The sequence below is a fragment of the Thalassophryne amazonica genome, chromosome 3 (assembly GCF_902500255.1).
Source record: "Thalassophryne amazonica chromosome 3, fThaAma1.1, whole genome shotgun sequence".
NCBI classification, from domain to species: Eukaryota; Metazoa; Chordata; class Actinopteri; order Batrachoidiformes; family Batrachoididae; genus Thalassophryne; species Thalassophryne amazonica.
The window spans coordinates 17,060,230-17,075,411 of NC_047105.1; the positions used below are offsets into that span (position 1 = coordinate 17,060,230).

The following is a 15,182-nucleotide window of genomic DNA, read 5'->3' on the forward strand; positions in this document are numbered from 1 at the left end:
TGGCCTTAGACTGCCCACAATAAAAGGCCACTCTGAAAAGGTGCAGTTTTGTTTTATTGGGGGGGATACCAGTCAGTATCTGGTGTGACCACCATTTGCCTCATGCAGTGCAACACATCTCCTTCGCATAGAGTTGATCAGGTTCTCAATTGTGGCCTGTGGAATGTTGGTCCACTCCTCTTCAATGGCTGTGCGAAGTTGCTGGATATTGGCAGGAACTGGTACACGCTATCGTATACGCCAGTCCAGAGCATCCCAAACATGCTCAATGGGTGACATGTCTGGTGAGTATGCCGGCCATGCAAGAACTGGGACATTTTCAGCTTCCAAGAATTGTGTACAGATCCTTGCAACATCGGGCCGTGCATTATCCTGCTGCAACATGAGGTGATGTTCTTGGATGTATGGCACAACAATGGGCCTCAGGATCTCGTCACGGTATCTCTGTGCATTCAAAATGCCATCAATAAAATGCCCCTGTGTTCTTCGTCCATAACAGACGCCTGCCCATACCATAACCCCACCGCCACCATGGGCCACTCGATCCACAACATTGACATCAGAAAACCGCTCACCCACACGACGCCACACACGCTGTCTGCCATCTGCCCTGGACAGTGTGAACCGGGATTCATCCGTGAAGAGAACACCTCTCCAACATGCCAAACGCCAGCGAATGTCAGCATTTGCCCACTCAAGTCGGTTACGACGACGAACTGGAGTCAGGTCGAGACCCCGATGAGGATGACGAGCATGCAGATGAGCTTCCCTGAGACGGTTTCTGACAGTTTGTGCAGAAATTGTTTGGTTATGCAAACCGATTGTTTCAGTAGCTGTCCGAGTGGCTGGTCTCAGACAATCTTGGAGGTGAACATGCTGGATGTGGAGGTCCTGGGCTGGTGTGGTTACACGTGGTCTGCGGTTGTGAGGCTGGTTGGATGTACTGCCAAATTCTCTGAAACGCCTTTGGAGACGGCTTATGGTAGAGAAATGAACATTCAATACACGAGCAACAGCTCTGGTTGACATTCCTGCTGTCAGCATGCCAATTGCACGCTCCCTCAAATCTTGCGACATCTGTGGCATTGTGCTGTGTGATAAAACTGCACCTTTCAGAGTGGCCTTTTATTGTGGGCAGTCTAAGGCACACCTGTGCACTAATCATGGTGTCTAATCAGCATCTTGATATGGCACACCTGTGAGGTGGGATGGATTATCTCAGCAAAGGAGAAGTGCTCACTATCACAGATTTAGACTGGTTTGTGAACAATATTTGAGGGAAATGGTGATATTGTGTATGTGGAAAAAGTTTTAGATCTTTGAGTTCATTTCATACAAAATGGGAGCAAAACCAAAAGTGTTGCGTTTATATTTTTGTTGAGTGTAGTTGGCCCGTTTGAATCGCCCCCCTAACTGCTCCAAATGCATTTTTGCATTTTTTGAACTTAAATTCTTCTCTCTTATAACGTTAATCAATATGAGGACAAAGGTTCAGCTTTTAGTTCATACCTTTTTTGTTAAGGGTCCAAAAAAGAACATTTTATTCATTAAAAAAAAAAAAAAAAAAAAAATATCGGCTGATTTATCAGCTATCGGCAAATGAGCCGATTTATTGATTATTGGCATTTTTTCCATCCAAATATCGTTATCGGCGTCAGCCTCAAAAAATCCATATCGGTCGGGCTCAAGACTTTATTTACATCAATTATTAAGAAATACAAAAGTTTCTTTCACCAAAACATCAAATCTAGGTTTTCATCTGAAATGTACTTTCTGTCAAACTGTAGCTGAACTTTCAGGTCTTCTTTTTAAGAAAATCCTCCTCTACACCACTTCATCAGGAAGCTGGATTTTATATTTTTTATTCATTTATATCAAGTTGTAGAGATGTGCTTTCAGTTCGAGTTAAGGAAGATAATTTTAGAAAAAATATATTTGAAATAGAATAAACAAATTAAAATGTGTGAAATAAGTGTTCCAATACTTTTGAGGGCAAATGAGAAACACTGAGAAGCAGCATCTTACTTTTTATATGTAGTGCAGCAGATAAGAGAATATTTAAAGTGGAATCCTGCAAATGGTGATACAAATATCAAATTTGGCACAAATAATCCATAGACATGAACTCTTTAAAAAAATAAATAAATAAAACTGATTGGCCACTTGACTTTGTAATAGGCAGCCAGGTAGGGGTCAATTGAAAAATTACACAGGGGTCAAAATCAGGGGTGGGCAACTTGTTCCAGAAAGGGCCAAGAGGGTGCAGGTTTTCTTTGCAGCCACTGACTCCACTGTGGTGATTCCATCTGCTCAAAGTGATATTAATCAGTGAAATCACCTGGTGGAGTCAGTGGCTGCAAAGAAAACCTGCACCCTCTTGGCCCTTTCTGGAACAAGTTGCCCACCCCTGGTCTAAATTAAAAGATGCTCCAATCATATAGAAAACTACACCACATTATTTGCGTGATCATAAATATGCCAAAAAAGGTACAGTTTGGACAATCTGTGACTGAATGTTATGGAGTTATGAGGTAAAAGCAACAAGAATGGTGACAAAGGTCAGTTTCAGTTTGTACAGGGGTCAAAAGTTAAAGTTGCTCCATTAATTTTGCTCCAGCTGTATTTGTGCAGAATTTGATGCTTATATCACCATTTGAAGGACTGTTTCAGTTATCTGCTGCACTAATAAGCCAACATGAACAAGTTGCTGTCTTAGTCTAAAATGTGTACGTAAGGCCACCCGAATTAAAGGAGAAATGCTGCTTTTAGCAACCTGGACCTCATTTCTGACATAAAATACGGTTGTTTACTCACCAATATAAGTTTGGTGTGATTAGAATTCCATAGTTCAAACGACATGTTCAGTTCAAATCTAGAGCAAACATTTTTCTTCTTCTAAGGTGGATTAGAACTTTTTGTGGTACACAGCACAAACTACTGGACAGGAAGAACCTAGCAGTCAATGTGACTCACTGATTTGAAAATGCAGCTCTTTCAACCAGACATGTGGTGCCGTGACATGTCAATCATCTGTGTCCAATCAGATTTCAGGAAAGTCCAGTGAAACCCCGGCCTCCGTTCTCGCTCCAGCCACGCATATAGCAGTCAGCCTCTCGGTAGGAGGGGACTGGTTAGGTTTAAAACTCCAGCTTTTGTGGCTTCTGTTTTATTCTTCTCTACAAGAGTCAAGACAGAAGTCAGACTACCAGAGCAAGAATTTTAGCTGAGGAAGCGATTTGAAGCGAAACGTCCTCGCATCAAGCAACCCAGTCCAGTCGAAGATTCAAGCTTCTCTACTACCAATAAAAAATAATAATAAATCGACTGACAGCGTGGTGTTCAGCCAACAACCTGCCGCTGAACACCACAAAAACAAAAGAAATAGTCCTGGACTTCAGGAAGAACAGGGCTGACCCAGCCCCACTCTACATCCAAGGGGACTGTGTGGAGAGGGTCAGCTCCATCAGGTTCCTGGGAGAGCAGCTCTCTAACAGCCTCTCCTGGACTGCCAACACCACAGTGGTGGTCAAGAAAGCCCAGCAGCGACTCCACTTCCTGAGGATGCTCAGGAGAAACAATCTGGAGGAAAAGCTGCTGGTGTTGCTCTACAGAGCCACCATCGAGAGCATCCTGACTTACTGCATCACATTGTGGTATGGGGGTGCTCAGCAGCAGACAGGTGAGCGCTGCAGAGGGTGATCAAAACGGCCCAGGGGATCACTGGCTGCTCTCTGCTCAGCCTGGAAGACTTTGCCAGCTCTCGCTACCTCAGCAGAGCTGCCAGCATCAGCAAAGACACATCCCACCCCAGCCACCACCTGTTTGACCTACTACCCTCTGGCCGACGGTATAGGTCAAGCAAAACTAGGACAAACAGACTCAGGGACAGCTTTCTCCCCAGAGCAATCACTGCTCTGAACAAAAAAATCATATCACTCTAATCCACACCTTTCAAGTTTCTTGTGCAATATCTGTAAACGATGTGCAATTTTCTTGTGCAATATGATTCCACAGTTGTATATAATTCTCATTTTACTCGGTCCACATTTCATTTCATTTTACCTTATATTTATATTAGTTGTACATATACTCTGAATAATTTACTGTTAAATTTCACTATCTTTTATTTTGGCTAAAAATTACTCGCACCACGGAAAGCACCCTTTTGGAGTTGCACTCAAATCTCGTTGTAAATTACAATGACGATAAAGGCGATTCTGATTCGATTCTGAAAACAAAGAACCGAAGCAGCAGATTGAAGCATTGCTTCATTGCTTCACTGGTTCAAAGCAAAGCCACGCCCTGCTCTACTTGGGGAAGGTCTGCCAATGTTCCCACGAAGATAGGGAGGAGAAGGACTGCAGCTTATGGCAAGCGGTAAACAGAGCGGAGAGGAGTGAAAATTCACACAGCGCCTTCCTCCGCCGTGCGGTGCCATACACGCTAATATTGCTGCTGCTTTGATTAGCGCAGAATGGGATGTTGCTTTGACAGTGAGAGTTTCATATTTCGGCCCCAAAACACGCATGACACCACCTGCGCGCGCGTATGTGTAGTTAAATTTTCCAAATGACGGAAATCCATTGTGGTGATGGAGAACTTTAACACATGACATAACATTTCAAACACGCTGCAAACCACAAATGCAGAAAGCCTGCTGGTTTAAACTCTGTGGCGTAAGAAACCTTACCTGAAGCTCTGCTGCCACCAAATGGTTGCTGAGCAACAATGGAGCCAGTGGATTTGTCATTGATATAGTAGTTTCCTGCAGAGTGCCTCAGGACTTTGGCGGCCTCGTCAATAACACTCCTGGAACAAATGACAGCCTTGTTGTAGGAAGTGTCAAAAGTAAATATGACAGAACATAATACGAGCAGTGGAACAATGCTGTTAAGGTAGATTTCATCCATAAAGTGACCATCAAATTATTTTTTTTATTCCTCTAGAGGCACAATAACTGCTTTCATAATATAATATTACAGTTTTCTGTGCAAACAGCAATTTAGAGACGAGGATTTGTCCTGCAACAGCAGGTCAATGGACAAGCATCAATGATGCAACATCCACATATATAGTCAATTAAAACAACAAAACTCTCATATAATATATAAAAAAAAAGTATTGGTCTGCAGTACCTGTCTACCCATCTATCTGTCATAATGGCTACGTTTCCTCCCACAATCAAACTCCTGTTTATTTAGGGTTTTCTCCTTTCTCTGTCCCTGACCCAAGCAGCATCTCTACATCTGGAGTTGGTCCCCGGGCACCAGACTGTGGCTGCTCACTGCTCCTAGTGGTTGGATTGTGTCTAACTATAATTAGGACGGGTTAAATACAGAGGACAGGTTTTGTTGTATGTATTAATATATGTACAATGACAATAAAGGCCCTTCTTCTTAAACAATTCCAAGTCACTGAATATGTCTGGGACTCCATTATATCAATCGTTAAGAACTACAGTATGGTACATCTGTGACAAAGATGCACTTGTTAAATACTGAGTGACCATGTAGGTGGAGCAACTGTGTATGGTGCAAAATGGAATATCTTGGGTTCATACAGTCTGCAATGAAACAGAAGTTAAAGTAATGGTAAAGATCACTGCATTGTTAGTGTTTATTTATTTATTTATTTTACATTTTCCATATTGCCCCAGCTTTTTGTTTTTTATTTGGGGTTGTAGAATGTGTTGTTACACCCCATTATGTAACAACACCTCATTATGTAACAGGCTGACAAAATCACACTTGTTGATGTGCACTTCCTGTGAGCTCCCCTCCCTCCTTGGCAGCCTGGAATGTGAACAGTCCCATTTTGCAACCATGGCATCTCATTGCTATGACAATGCAACTCTGAACCTGAAACCAATTACACCCAGTTTAAGTTTTTTGTTTTCCAAAGTGTAAATCACTACATTTCTGGACAATTAAGCACTGTGCAACAAAGCAGGGTTGCAACCCTACCCACTGACCACCATGACGGAAACAAGTACCCATAATACTCCTGCTGTTCCCTACAATAGATCTTCACAGAATGGACGAAACGTATTTGATCTCACGGAGCCGTCATACTGTATTAATGAACATACCATTCCTCAAAAAGGAAAATGAGTCATTGTCAGACATGTCTTACTTGTCTTGGGCATAGACTGCTCCTGTCAGTCCATACGGGGACGTGTTGTCGATCAGATGTAGCACGTCTTTGAACTTGCTCTCAGGATACACATAAACCGTCAAAATGGGTCCAAAAATTTCCTGCAGGAAATAAAATTTCAGTAAAAGCTCCACTATGGATGTCCTGCACAGAGTGCATTTGACCGAGTTTGCATTTATTTAGGTACACATCAGAATGAACAACAACCCAACAGTGGGGATGATGTCATTAGTCTGTTTTCACTTCGAGATTCGGGGTTTAAACCAGCGTATTAAATGCAACACCAATGGATGTTTTGTTGTGAACCACATTTACAAAGAAAATCCATGTTCTTATCCGTGGAGCCGGAAGGCAAAAGGCCATGTGAACAGACATCCTCAGGATGGACAAACTGCAACATGATTGTTTGTGCAGGTTTTGCTGGAATATGCACTTGACAACAAATCATAGCCCCTTGACTGAAAGCAAAAACCTAAAGCTGTTTTTACCTCATTCATGATAGAGTCCTGTGGGTCTTTGGTCTCAATGATGGTTGGCTCCACAAAGTAGCCTTTCTTATCGTCGCAGTTACCCCCGGCGATGATTTGTAAATTGGGAGAGGATCTGGCATGTTCAAGCCACTTCTTTATGCGTCCAAATGACTAGAAGAACACAAACAGTGTATTAATCGTCCCTTAAAGGAGACCTGCATTGAAAAAAATGCAGTCAGATTTTTTGAACAAAAATAACTTACATTTACACGAGATCCTTCTGAATGTAGTAAAGTAAATCTGCAAGCCCAGATCTGTCATTAATCTTCATTTGAAAATGACAAATTTACAGCTAACATTTAGCCCTCCGCAAATTGTCCCTCTCATCATGGACGCTGCCAAGACGTCACGGACAAGACCCTCTCCCAGCATGCATTGCGCCAACTGTAATTTGTGGATTTACGTCAGTTTGCATCTGCACCTTTTTCTTGTCTTATACGGAAGGATCTACTTTTTTTAAAACTTCATATTGTTCATACTTCTCTCAGCGTCCATGGAGCTCTGGGGCTCCGATTGCCGAGACGTGCGGTGCTGTGGATTTTGCCACAAGAGGTCTGTCCTTGCAGCAACAGGTGTACCGGCCGCTTTGCATTAAAACAGCGAGCGTAGCGGAGGCAGAGAGCAGGAGAGGAAGAACGGCGCCCGCTGTCGATGTCATTGCTGATCTGAGCACACAGATCTGTATCTCACATTCATTGCAGCTTACTTTCGGATGTTGAAACCATGACGTGCATAAGTAACATTACTAACAGATAAAATCAATTTCAATGCGGGATCGGACTGAAGGCGTCCCTGACGTCATGGAAATGATACGGCTGTACAAACTGTTTTCACAGAGGGCTAAATTTTAGCTGCAAATTTGTCATTTTTAAATGAAGATTTCTCCACTGAATTACAAATTTGGGCTTACAGATTTACTTTACTGCATTCACAAGGGTCTTATAAATACATATCAGTTATTTCTTTCTGAAATCTGACCACATTTATTTCAATGCAGGTCTACTTTAAATGCACTAATTAATAATCCATATAACAAAAAGTCAAAAAGCAGACACTGATTTTAAAAAATAGATGCAAATGTGAAGTGTTTCCTGTAAGTGTCATGTTGAAAACTGTACCTTGTCATCAATGACTGCTGAGAAGAATGTGCTAAAGTCATTCACGGGCTGATGAAACAGGAGAGATCCTTAAATATTTTAACAACCTACAGGACACAACTTCTCTTCACTGCAAAAGACCATCTCAAAATGTGTCATACTGAAATTTAAGTCTTGGGCAAAGTTTCTTCAAGGTGACATTTAAACACAGCTTTTACCATATTTGCCTGTCAGAAGGCCCAGGGCACAGCACCAGCCCACTCCCTTTTTGAAGAAAGCTGGTGAAGCACCCACCCGAAATTAAACTACATTACAAGGAACACACCAACAGGTGAGTTATTTGTGATTTATTACCTGAGGCCATCACATATGGCCATCAGGTACTGTGAGGGCTTTGTATCCATCCGTCTGTCTGTGCTCGACATAACTCCAGTCCTATTACTCCCAGAGTCTTCAAATTCACAGGGAACATTCTTAGGCCACAGACCTTGGACAAGTTCAAAGATGGCTAACCCAGACCTATTTTAAGAGGATAAAAAGCCACATTCTGTTTAAATCTGTTCAGTTTTGTTTTTGAGTGGTGGGTGTGACAGCCAATCACAGTAGAACTGCACCATAATGTCAGTGGCTGGTTTCTCCAAAATTGCTTTGTTTTGTGTGTTTATGTACAGTGGGGTAAAAAAGTATTTGGTCAGTCCCTGATTGTGCAAGTTCTCCTACTTAGAAGATGAGAGAGGTCTGTAATTTTGATCATAGGTACACTTCAACTATGAGAACCAAAATGAGAAAAAAAAAAAAATCCAGGAAATCACACTGCAGGATTTTTAAATAATTTATTTGTAAATTATGGTGGAAAATAAGTATTTGGTCAATAACAAAAGTTCAACTCAATACTTTGTAACATAATCTTTGCTGGCAATGACAGAGGTCAAACGTTTCCTGTAAGTCATCACCAGGTTTGTACACACTGTAGCTGGTATTTTGGCTCATTCCTCCATGCAGATCTCCTCTAGAGCAGTGATGTTTTGGGTCTGTCGCTGGGCAACATGGACTTTCAACTCCCTCCACAAATTTTCTATGGGGTTGATGTCTGCAGACTGGCTCCTTTCATTGCCCGAGCGGTGTGTTTGGGATCATTGTCATGCTGGAAGACCCAGCCACGTTGCATCTTCAATGCTCTCACTGATGGAAGGAGGTTTGGCTTAAAATCTCACAATACATGGCCCCGTTCATTCTTCCCTTAACACGGATCAGTCGTCCTGTCCCCTTTGCAGAAAAACAGCCCGAAAGCATGATGTTTCCACCCCCATGCTTCACAGTAGATATGGTGTTCTTGGAATGCAACTCGGCATTCTTCTTCTTCCAAACACAACGAGTTCAGTTTTTAACAAAATGTTCTATTTTGGTTTCATCTGAGCACATGATATTCTCCCAATCCTCTTCTGGATCATCCATATGCTCTCTGGCAAACTTCAGATGAGCCTGGACATGTACTGGCTTAAGCAGGGGGACATGCCTGGCACTGCAGGATTTGAGTCCCTCTGTGCATAGTGTGTAGCCTTTATTACTTTGGTCCCAACTCTCTGCAGGTGATTCATCAAGTCCCTCCATGTAGTTCTGGGATTTTTGTTCACCGTTCTCATGATCATTTTGACCCCACGGGATGAGAGCTTGCGTGGAGCCCCAGATCGAGGGAGATTATCAATGGTCTTGTATGTCTTCCATTTTCTTACAATTGCTCCCACAGTTGATTTATTCATTCCAACCTGCTTGACTATTGTAGATTCACTCTTCCCAGCCTGGTGCACATATACAATTTTCTTCCTGGTGTCCTTCAACAGCTCTTTGGTCTTGGCCATGGTTGAGTTTGGAGTCTGACTGTCTGAGGCTGTGGACAGGTGTCTTTTATACAGATAACGAGTTCCAACAAGTGCCATTAATACAGGTAACAGGTGGAGGAGAGAAAAGCTTTTTAAAGAAGATGTTACAGGTCTGGGAGAGCCAGAAATCTTGTTTGTGTACTTGTGGGTGACCAAATACTTATTTTCCACCACAATTTACAAATAAATTCTTTAAAAATCCTCCAATGTGATTTCCTGGATTCTTTTCCTCATTTTGAAAATTACAGACCTCTCTCATCTTTCTAAGTAGGAGAACTTGCACAGTCACGGACTGACGAAATACTTTTTTACCCCACTGTACTTGTTTCTCATATATTATGTAAAAGCTGGCGAGAAATAAACATTTCTAAAACTGAAAACGCTGTTTTTGGAACCTAGTAACACATCTGAACTTATTTACCAGACATTTCGCGGGCGTTAGCATGGTGATATCACAGGCTGGTAGCTAGCTGCAACACGCAGTTTCGTTTGTGTGTAAATATAACCTCTTTGTCAAATATTATGTAAAAGCTAGCTAGAAAACACTTCTAAAACATTAGCTTGTACGCTAACTTTCACAAATTCAAAGCTATTGGAATTAAATTTGTCTCATGAATAATTGGAAATGCACAGAGGGTGTTCTACAAATATTCCTTCATTTGCACAAAATGAACAAATGATGATTTGATCTGAACATGTACAAATTGTACGTAGAACGATATCATGTTAATAATCAATTAAACAACTGCAAATTATAAAGAACATAATGCTCATATGGCCGAGGGTATTTTAGCATTGCGTTATATTTTTATTTGTGATGAAATCAGACGTTATTGAAATGGGTACTGCGACAAACATAATACTGACCAAGCTCGTGCATTGACCCACCACTTCTTTGGGAAGAATTTCGCACAGAGAGCCCCAGGCGCTCTGATGGGCAAATACGGTAAAGCTTTTAACACTGATGTCTAGCTGTTCACATTAACATTAACACAAGCATCACTAAACAAAGTGGAGCTAATCAGTGCTACATTCAAGTATTAATAACCAAAGTCAGATACAAAAGTCATTACGTGTAAATGGGTATGTGACAGGTCCTCTGGTCAATGTAGCCAATATGTCAGCTCCTATCAGCAGAGTGTGAAGTGCTGAATTCTTCGCAGAAGAAGAAAAAAAGCTTTTGTGTTGAGTGTGTGGTAAATATTAATTAATCTTATTAATTCAGCCCCCCCAACAAAAAATACTTGGGTATGTCATTAATTCAGAAAAATCAGGGGTGTGAATTCAATTCAAAGAACTTTTTCTGTTCGGAACTTCATATCAGAAGAGCATCAGTGCTTATCCATAATCACACACACACACACACACACACACACACACACACACACACATTATATACAACATACCACACAGAGCAATTAACAGCGGAAATAAACACAAAACATAGATAATAAATGAACAAAAAATAGTTTAAATAGGCACAAAGCTTGATGTGGCTTTTAGCCTGAAGGTAAAACTAAGTCCCTTCGACTGTTTCCTTCTTTTCACTCGGGGTCGTCACAGCAGATCCAAGGTTGATCTGCATGCTATGTAGTGTGTGTGTGTGTGTGTGTAATGTCCAAGGCTAATTGCATTCCTTATAATTTCGACCTTCTCTTGTGAGTGCTGATAAGTGGTTCCTGCTCAGTGCGCTTATTTTACTGCTCACCGTTCAGATTTTATTTAATGGGCTGTGTGATAAACGTCAATAATAATCAGTAAATCATATAATGTATAGAGTCCGTAATGTGGCTCTGTTGTAAAAAGACTGACAGATGGTTAAAACTCATAAGATGAGGAAACATAGTATGCGACTGTCTGTACTGATATTGGAATTAAGTGGACAAGGCTGTCATAAATTATGTTGGAAGAAAAACACTGCCATCTAGTGGATAACAGTGACCCGTAGTGTGTGGGGTGACTGTCAAAAGCAGCTTTGTATATGCATTTACAGAAAGAAAAACAGTATATTATATATATACACACACATATATACACATACACACACACACACACACACACACACACACACACACACACACACACACACACACACACACACACACACACACACACAAAATGCTATACAAGGAGGATTTTGAATTGCAAAGGGGTCTTAGTACTTAATATGTTTAAAGTGCCTTCTATCAGGGCCTGTTGGCTCATATCAGTGTTTAGACACACTGCAGGTCATGTGCTTCTGGCAAGATTTTGAGTTATCTGGTTAATTCTTCAAATTAGGGCTGTTTTATTGAATTAATGCATTTATTACCTGGTTAATCCAGAAAAACAGCCAGACAGCATGTTTGCGTATCTGCTCTGGTTGTCCACATTTTTAGCACATTGAGAAAATGACTAAATGATTCATGCATGTCTGTTTCAGACACTTTCCACAGGTCCAAATTTTTGACCGATGAAGACTCCCGTCACAAAATGTACACTTTTTAATTCTGCAGCGAGTGTGAGAGATCACTGAACTGCTCGTGTGCAGTCATGTCTGCTGTTAGAAATAATCTGACCAATGCAGAGAACAACCAAATCTCCAAACCTGACATTTAACAGACTTTTTTTTTTCTTTTTTAACAATACTGTTATGTGGTTTTGGGTGTATTTTTTGGATGAAGAACAGGTCACTGTGAACTCACATCTCCCAGTTTGATTTCTTTGTGAATGGCCAGAAGTTCCTGTTTGATCAGAGGCCACGCGGTATCTGGTACGTACATCCTGGAGCAGGCTGAGCACTTCTGACCTCCGTACTCAAACGCCGAGCGAATCGTCCCCATCACCACATTCTTCATATCAGCAGATTTGTGCACAAAGTGGAAGTTTTTCCCACCGCACTCTGAAAATGAGAAAAGCCGTGTTCACACAAGAAACAGAAAATCAAGTGTATAAACTGCACCTAATTTCAGGTTTAAGGAATATCTCTGTCAGTATTTACAAAGAAAACTACTTGGTATTCCAGCATTTAAAAAAAAGATTAAATACACAAACCAACTTTTTGTCTCCTGCAGGTAAAGGCAACAATATTTTTTTTAATTTCTGCATGAAGTCCACTTTTTTCATTAAGTGCAAAACTGCATCACAGTTACAGAATGATGGGGACAGCAGATCTTTGATTCACCTCCTGCTAACCGAGGAAACACCCGGTAGGTGTCCAGGTTTTGGGCGACCTGCTTCCAAAGACGCTTAAAGGTCCTGCAAAAGATTAGTAAATTATCATTTGCTAATTTATTAAATCATGTCAACCATAACAAGTGAGGAGGAACATCTCCATATCTGAACCATTTGTCCACAAAAGCGGTAATTAAGAAAGTATAACTACAGTAGTTAAGTCAGTTGTCAAACATTTAAGATGATTCACTAACTCATCAGTCAACACCGTAAACTGTTCAAGCATGACACCTCTATGTCACAAAAGAACAGAAAACCATTAAATACAGACATGACTCAGTATCAACAGACACACAGCACTGAAGGACTTCAATCAAGATCCAGTGCAAAAAAAAACAAAAAAACTGCAACACGTGGACAGACATAAATATTCTTTCATTCATTCATTCATCTTCAACCGCTTATCCGGGATGAGGACGCGGGGGCAACAGCTCCAGCAGGGGACCCCAAACTTCCCTCTCCCAGGCCACATTGACCACCTCTGACTGGCGGATCCGGAGGTGTTCCCAGACCAGTGTTGAGATGTAATCTCTCCACCTAGTCCTGGGTCTTCCCTGGGGTTTCCTCCAAGGTGGACGTGCCTGGAACACCTCCCTTGGGAGGCGCCAAGGAGGCATCCTTAACAGATGCCCGAACCACCTCAGCTGGCTCTTTTCAATGCGAAGGAGCAGCGACTCCACTCCGAGCTCCCCATGAGAAGACCTAACTTCTCACTCCATCTCTAAGGGAGACACCAGCCACCCTCCTAAAGAAGCCCATTTCAGCCACTTGTACCTGCGATCTAGTTCTTTCCGTCATGACCCAACCCTCATGACCATAGGTGAGAGTCAGAACGAAGATTGACCAGTAGATCGAGCGCTTTGCCTTTTGGCTCAGCTCCCTTTTCTTCACAACAGTATGGTAGAGAGAATGCAATACCGCCCCTGCTGCACCAATCCTCCAGCCAATCTCAAGCTCTATTGTCCCCTCACTCGAGAACAAGACCCCAAGGTACTTGAACTCCTTCACATGGGGCAAGATCGTATTCCTACCCACAGTAGGCAATCCATCGATTTCCTGCTGAGAGGTGCTGATCCTCATCCCAGCCGCTTCACACTCAGCTGTGAACCGATCCAGTGAGTGTTGGAGGTCACTGGCCGATGAAGCCAATAGGACCACATCATCTGCAAAAAGCAGTGATGAGACCCCGAACCTCTTCCCACTACACCTCAATATTCTGTCCATGAATATCACAAACAGGACTGGTGACAAGGTGCAGTCCTGGCAGAGGCCAACCCCCATCAGAAACGAGTCCGACTTACTGCCGAGCACCTGAGCACAGCTCTTGCTTTGTGAGTACAGAGATTGGATGGTCCTGAGAAGGGACCCCCTCACTCCATACTCCCGGAGCACCACCCACAGTATCTCCCGGGGTACCCCATCATACACCTTCTCCAAGTCCACAAAACACATATAGACTGGATGTGCATACTCTCAGGTCCCCTCCAGGATCCTTGTGAGTGTAAAGAGCTGGTCAATTGTTCCACGACCAGGACGGAACCCACATTGTTCCTCTTCAATGTGATGTTTGACTATCGGCCGAACCCTCCTTTCCAGCACGCTGGAGTAGATATTACCAGGGAGGCTGAGCAGTGTGATGCCCCTGTAACTGGCACACACTCTCTGGTCCCTTTTTTTTTTAAACACAAAACAAACAACAAATATGGGGACCTATATGTATATATATATAGGTACATTTTCAGTCCCATATTAAAGCCAAATCCTTACGGGACGCTGCCTGTGAAGTTGATGCCTGCGAGGTGCTCAGACGCAGTGACGGTATCTCCAAACACCGGCCCATCGGCTGGCAAAAACTGGATGATGTTTGGGGCATACCACACTCCCGTAGGATTTTGTAGACTGTGTAGCTTGCAGACATGGCAGCATCACTCGGTTTCCACAGGACCACATTACCCTGAAGAAAAACACACAAAAAACAAAACAAACAACAAGAGGTCAATTCTGCAAGTGAATACCATTTCCCCACTGACGACCGCGACATGCTCTTTAACCATGTGGTGGAAAGAAGAAATTAATTAAAGATAGGCTACAAGAAGATTAGAGTGACCTGAAGCATGACAATGCAACTAATAAATACATAATGAAAATAAACAAACATGCATTTTAAATGCATCATCATCCAGCAGTAGAGGAAAAACAAACTAGGACATACCATCAGAGCTGGGGTACCTGCCAGATTTCCTCCAATCGCAGTGAAGTTAAAAGGAGAAATAGCTGCTACAAAACCCTGAATATTGTGAAATAAAAGA

General features: G+C 42.2%; 1 protein-coding gene across 1 annotated transcript in view; it reads right to left on the reverse strand.

Moving 5' to 3' along the window:
- Positions 1-4,601: 4,601 nt before the first annotated feature.
- The window catches only part of aldh4a1 (aldehyde dehydrogenase 4 family, member A1), a 34,160-nt gene continuing 23,579 nt past the window's right edge, over positions 4,602-15,182 (reverse strand). Inside the window, 9 exon segments of the mRNA XM_034167528.1 lie at positions 4,602-4,809; positions 6,133-6,254; positions 6,642-6,794; positions 7,802-7,849; positions 12,345-12,541; positions 12,824-12,897; positions 14,641-14,743; positions 14,746-14,827; positions 15,086-15,160. Of these exon segments, the coding sequence (XP_034023419.1) occupies positions 4,602-4,809; positions 6,133-6,254; positions 6,642-6,794; positions 7,802-7,849; positions 12,345-12,541; positions 12,824-12,897; positions 14,641-14,743; positions 14,746-14,827; positions 15,086-15,160 (1,062 nt within the window).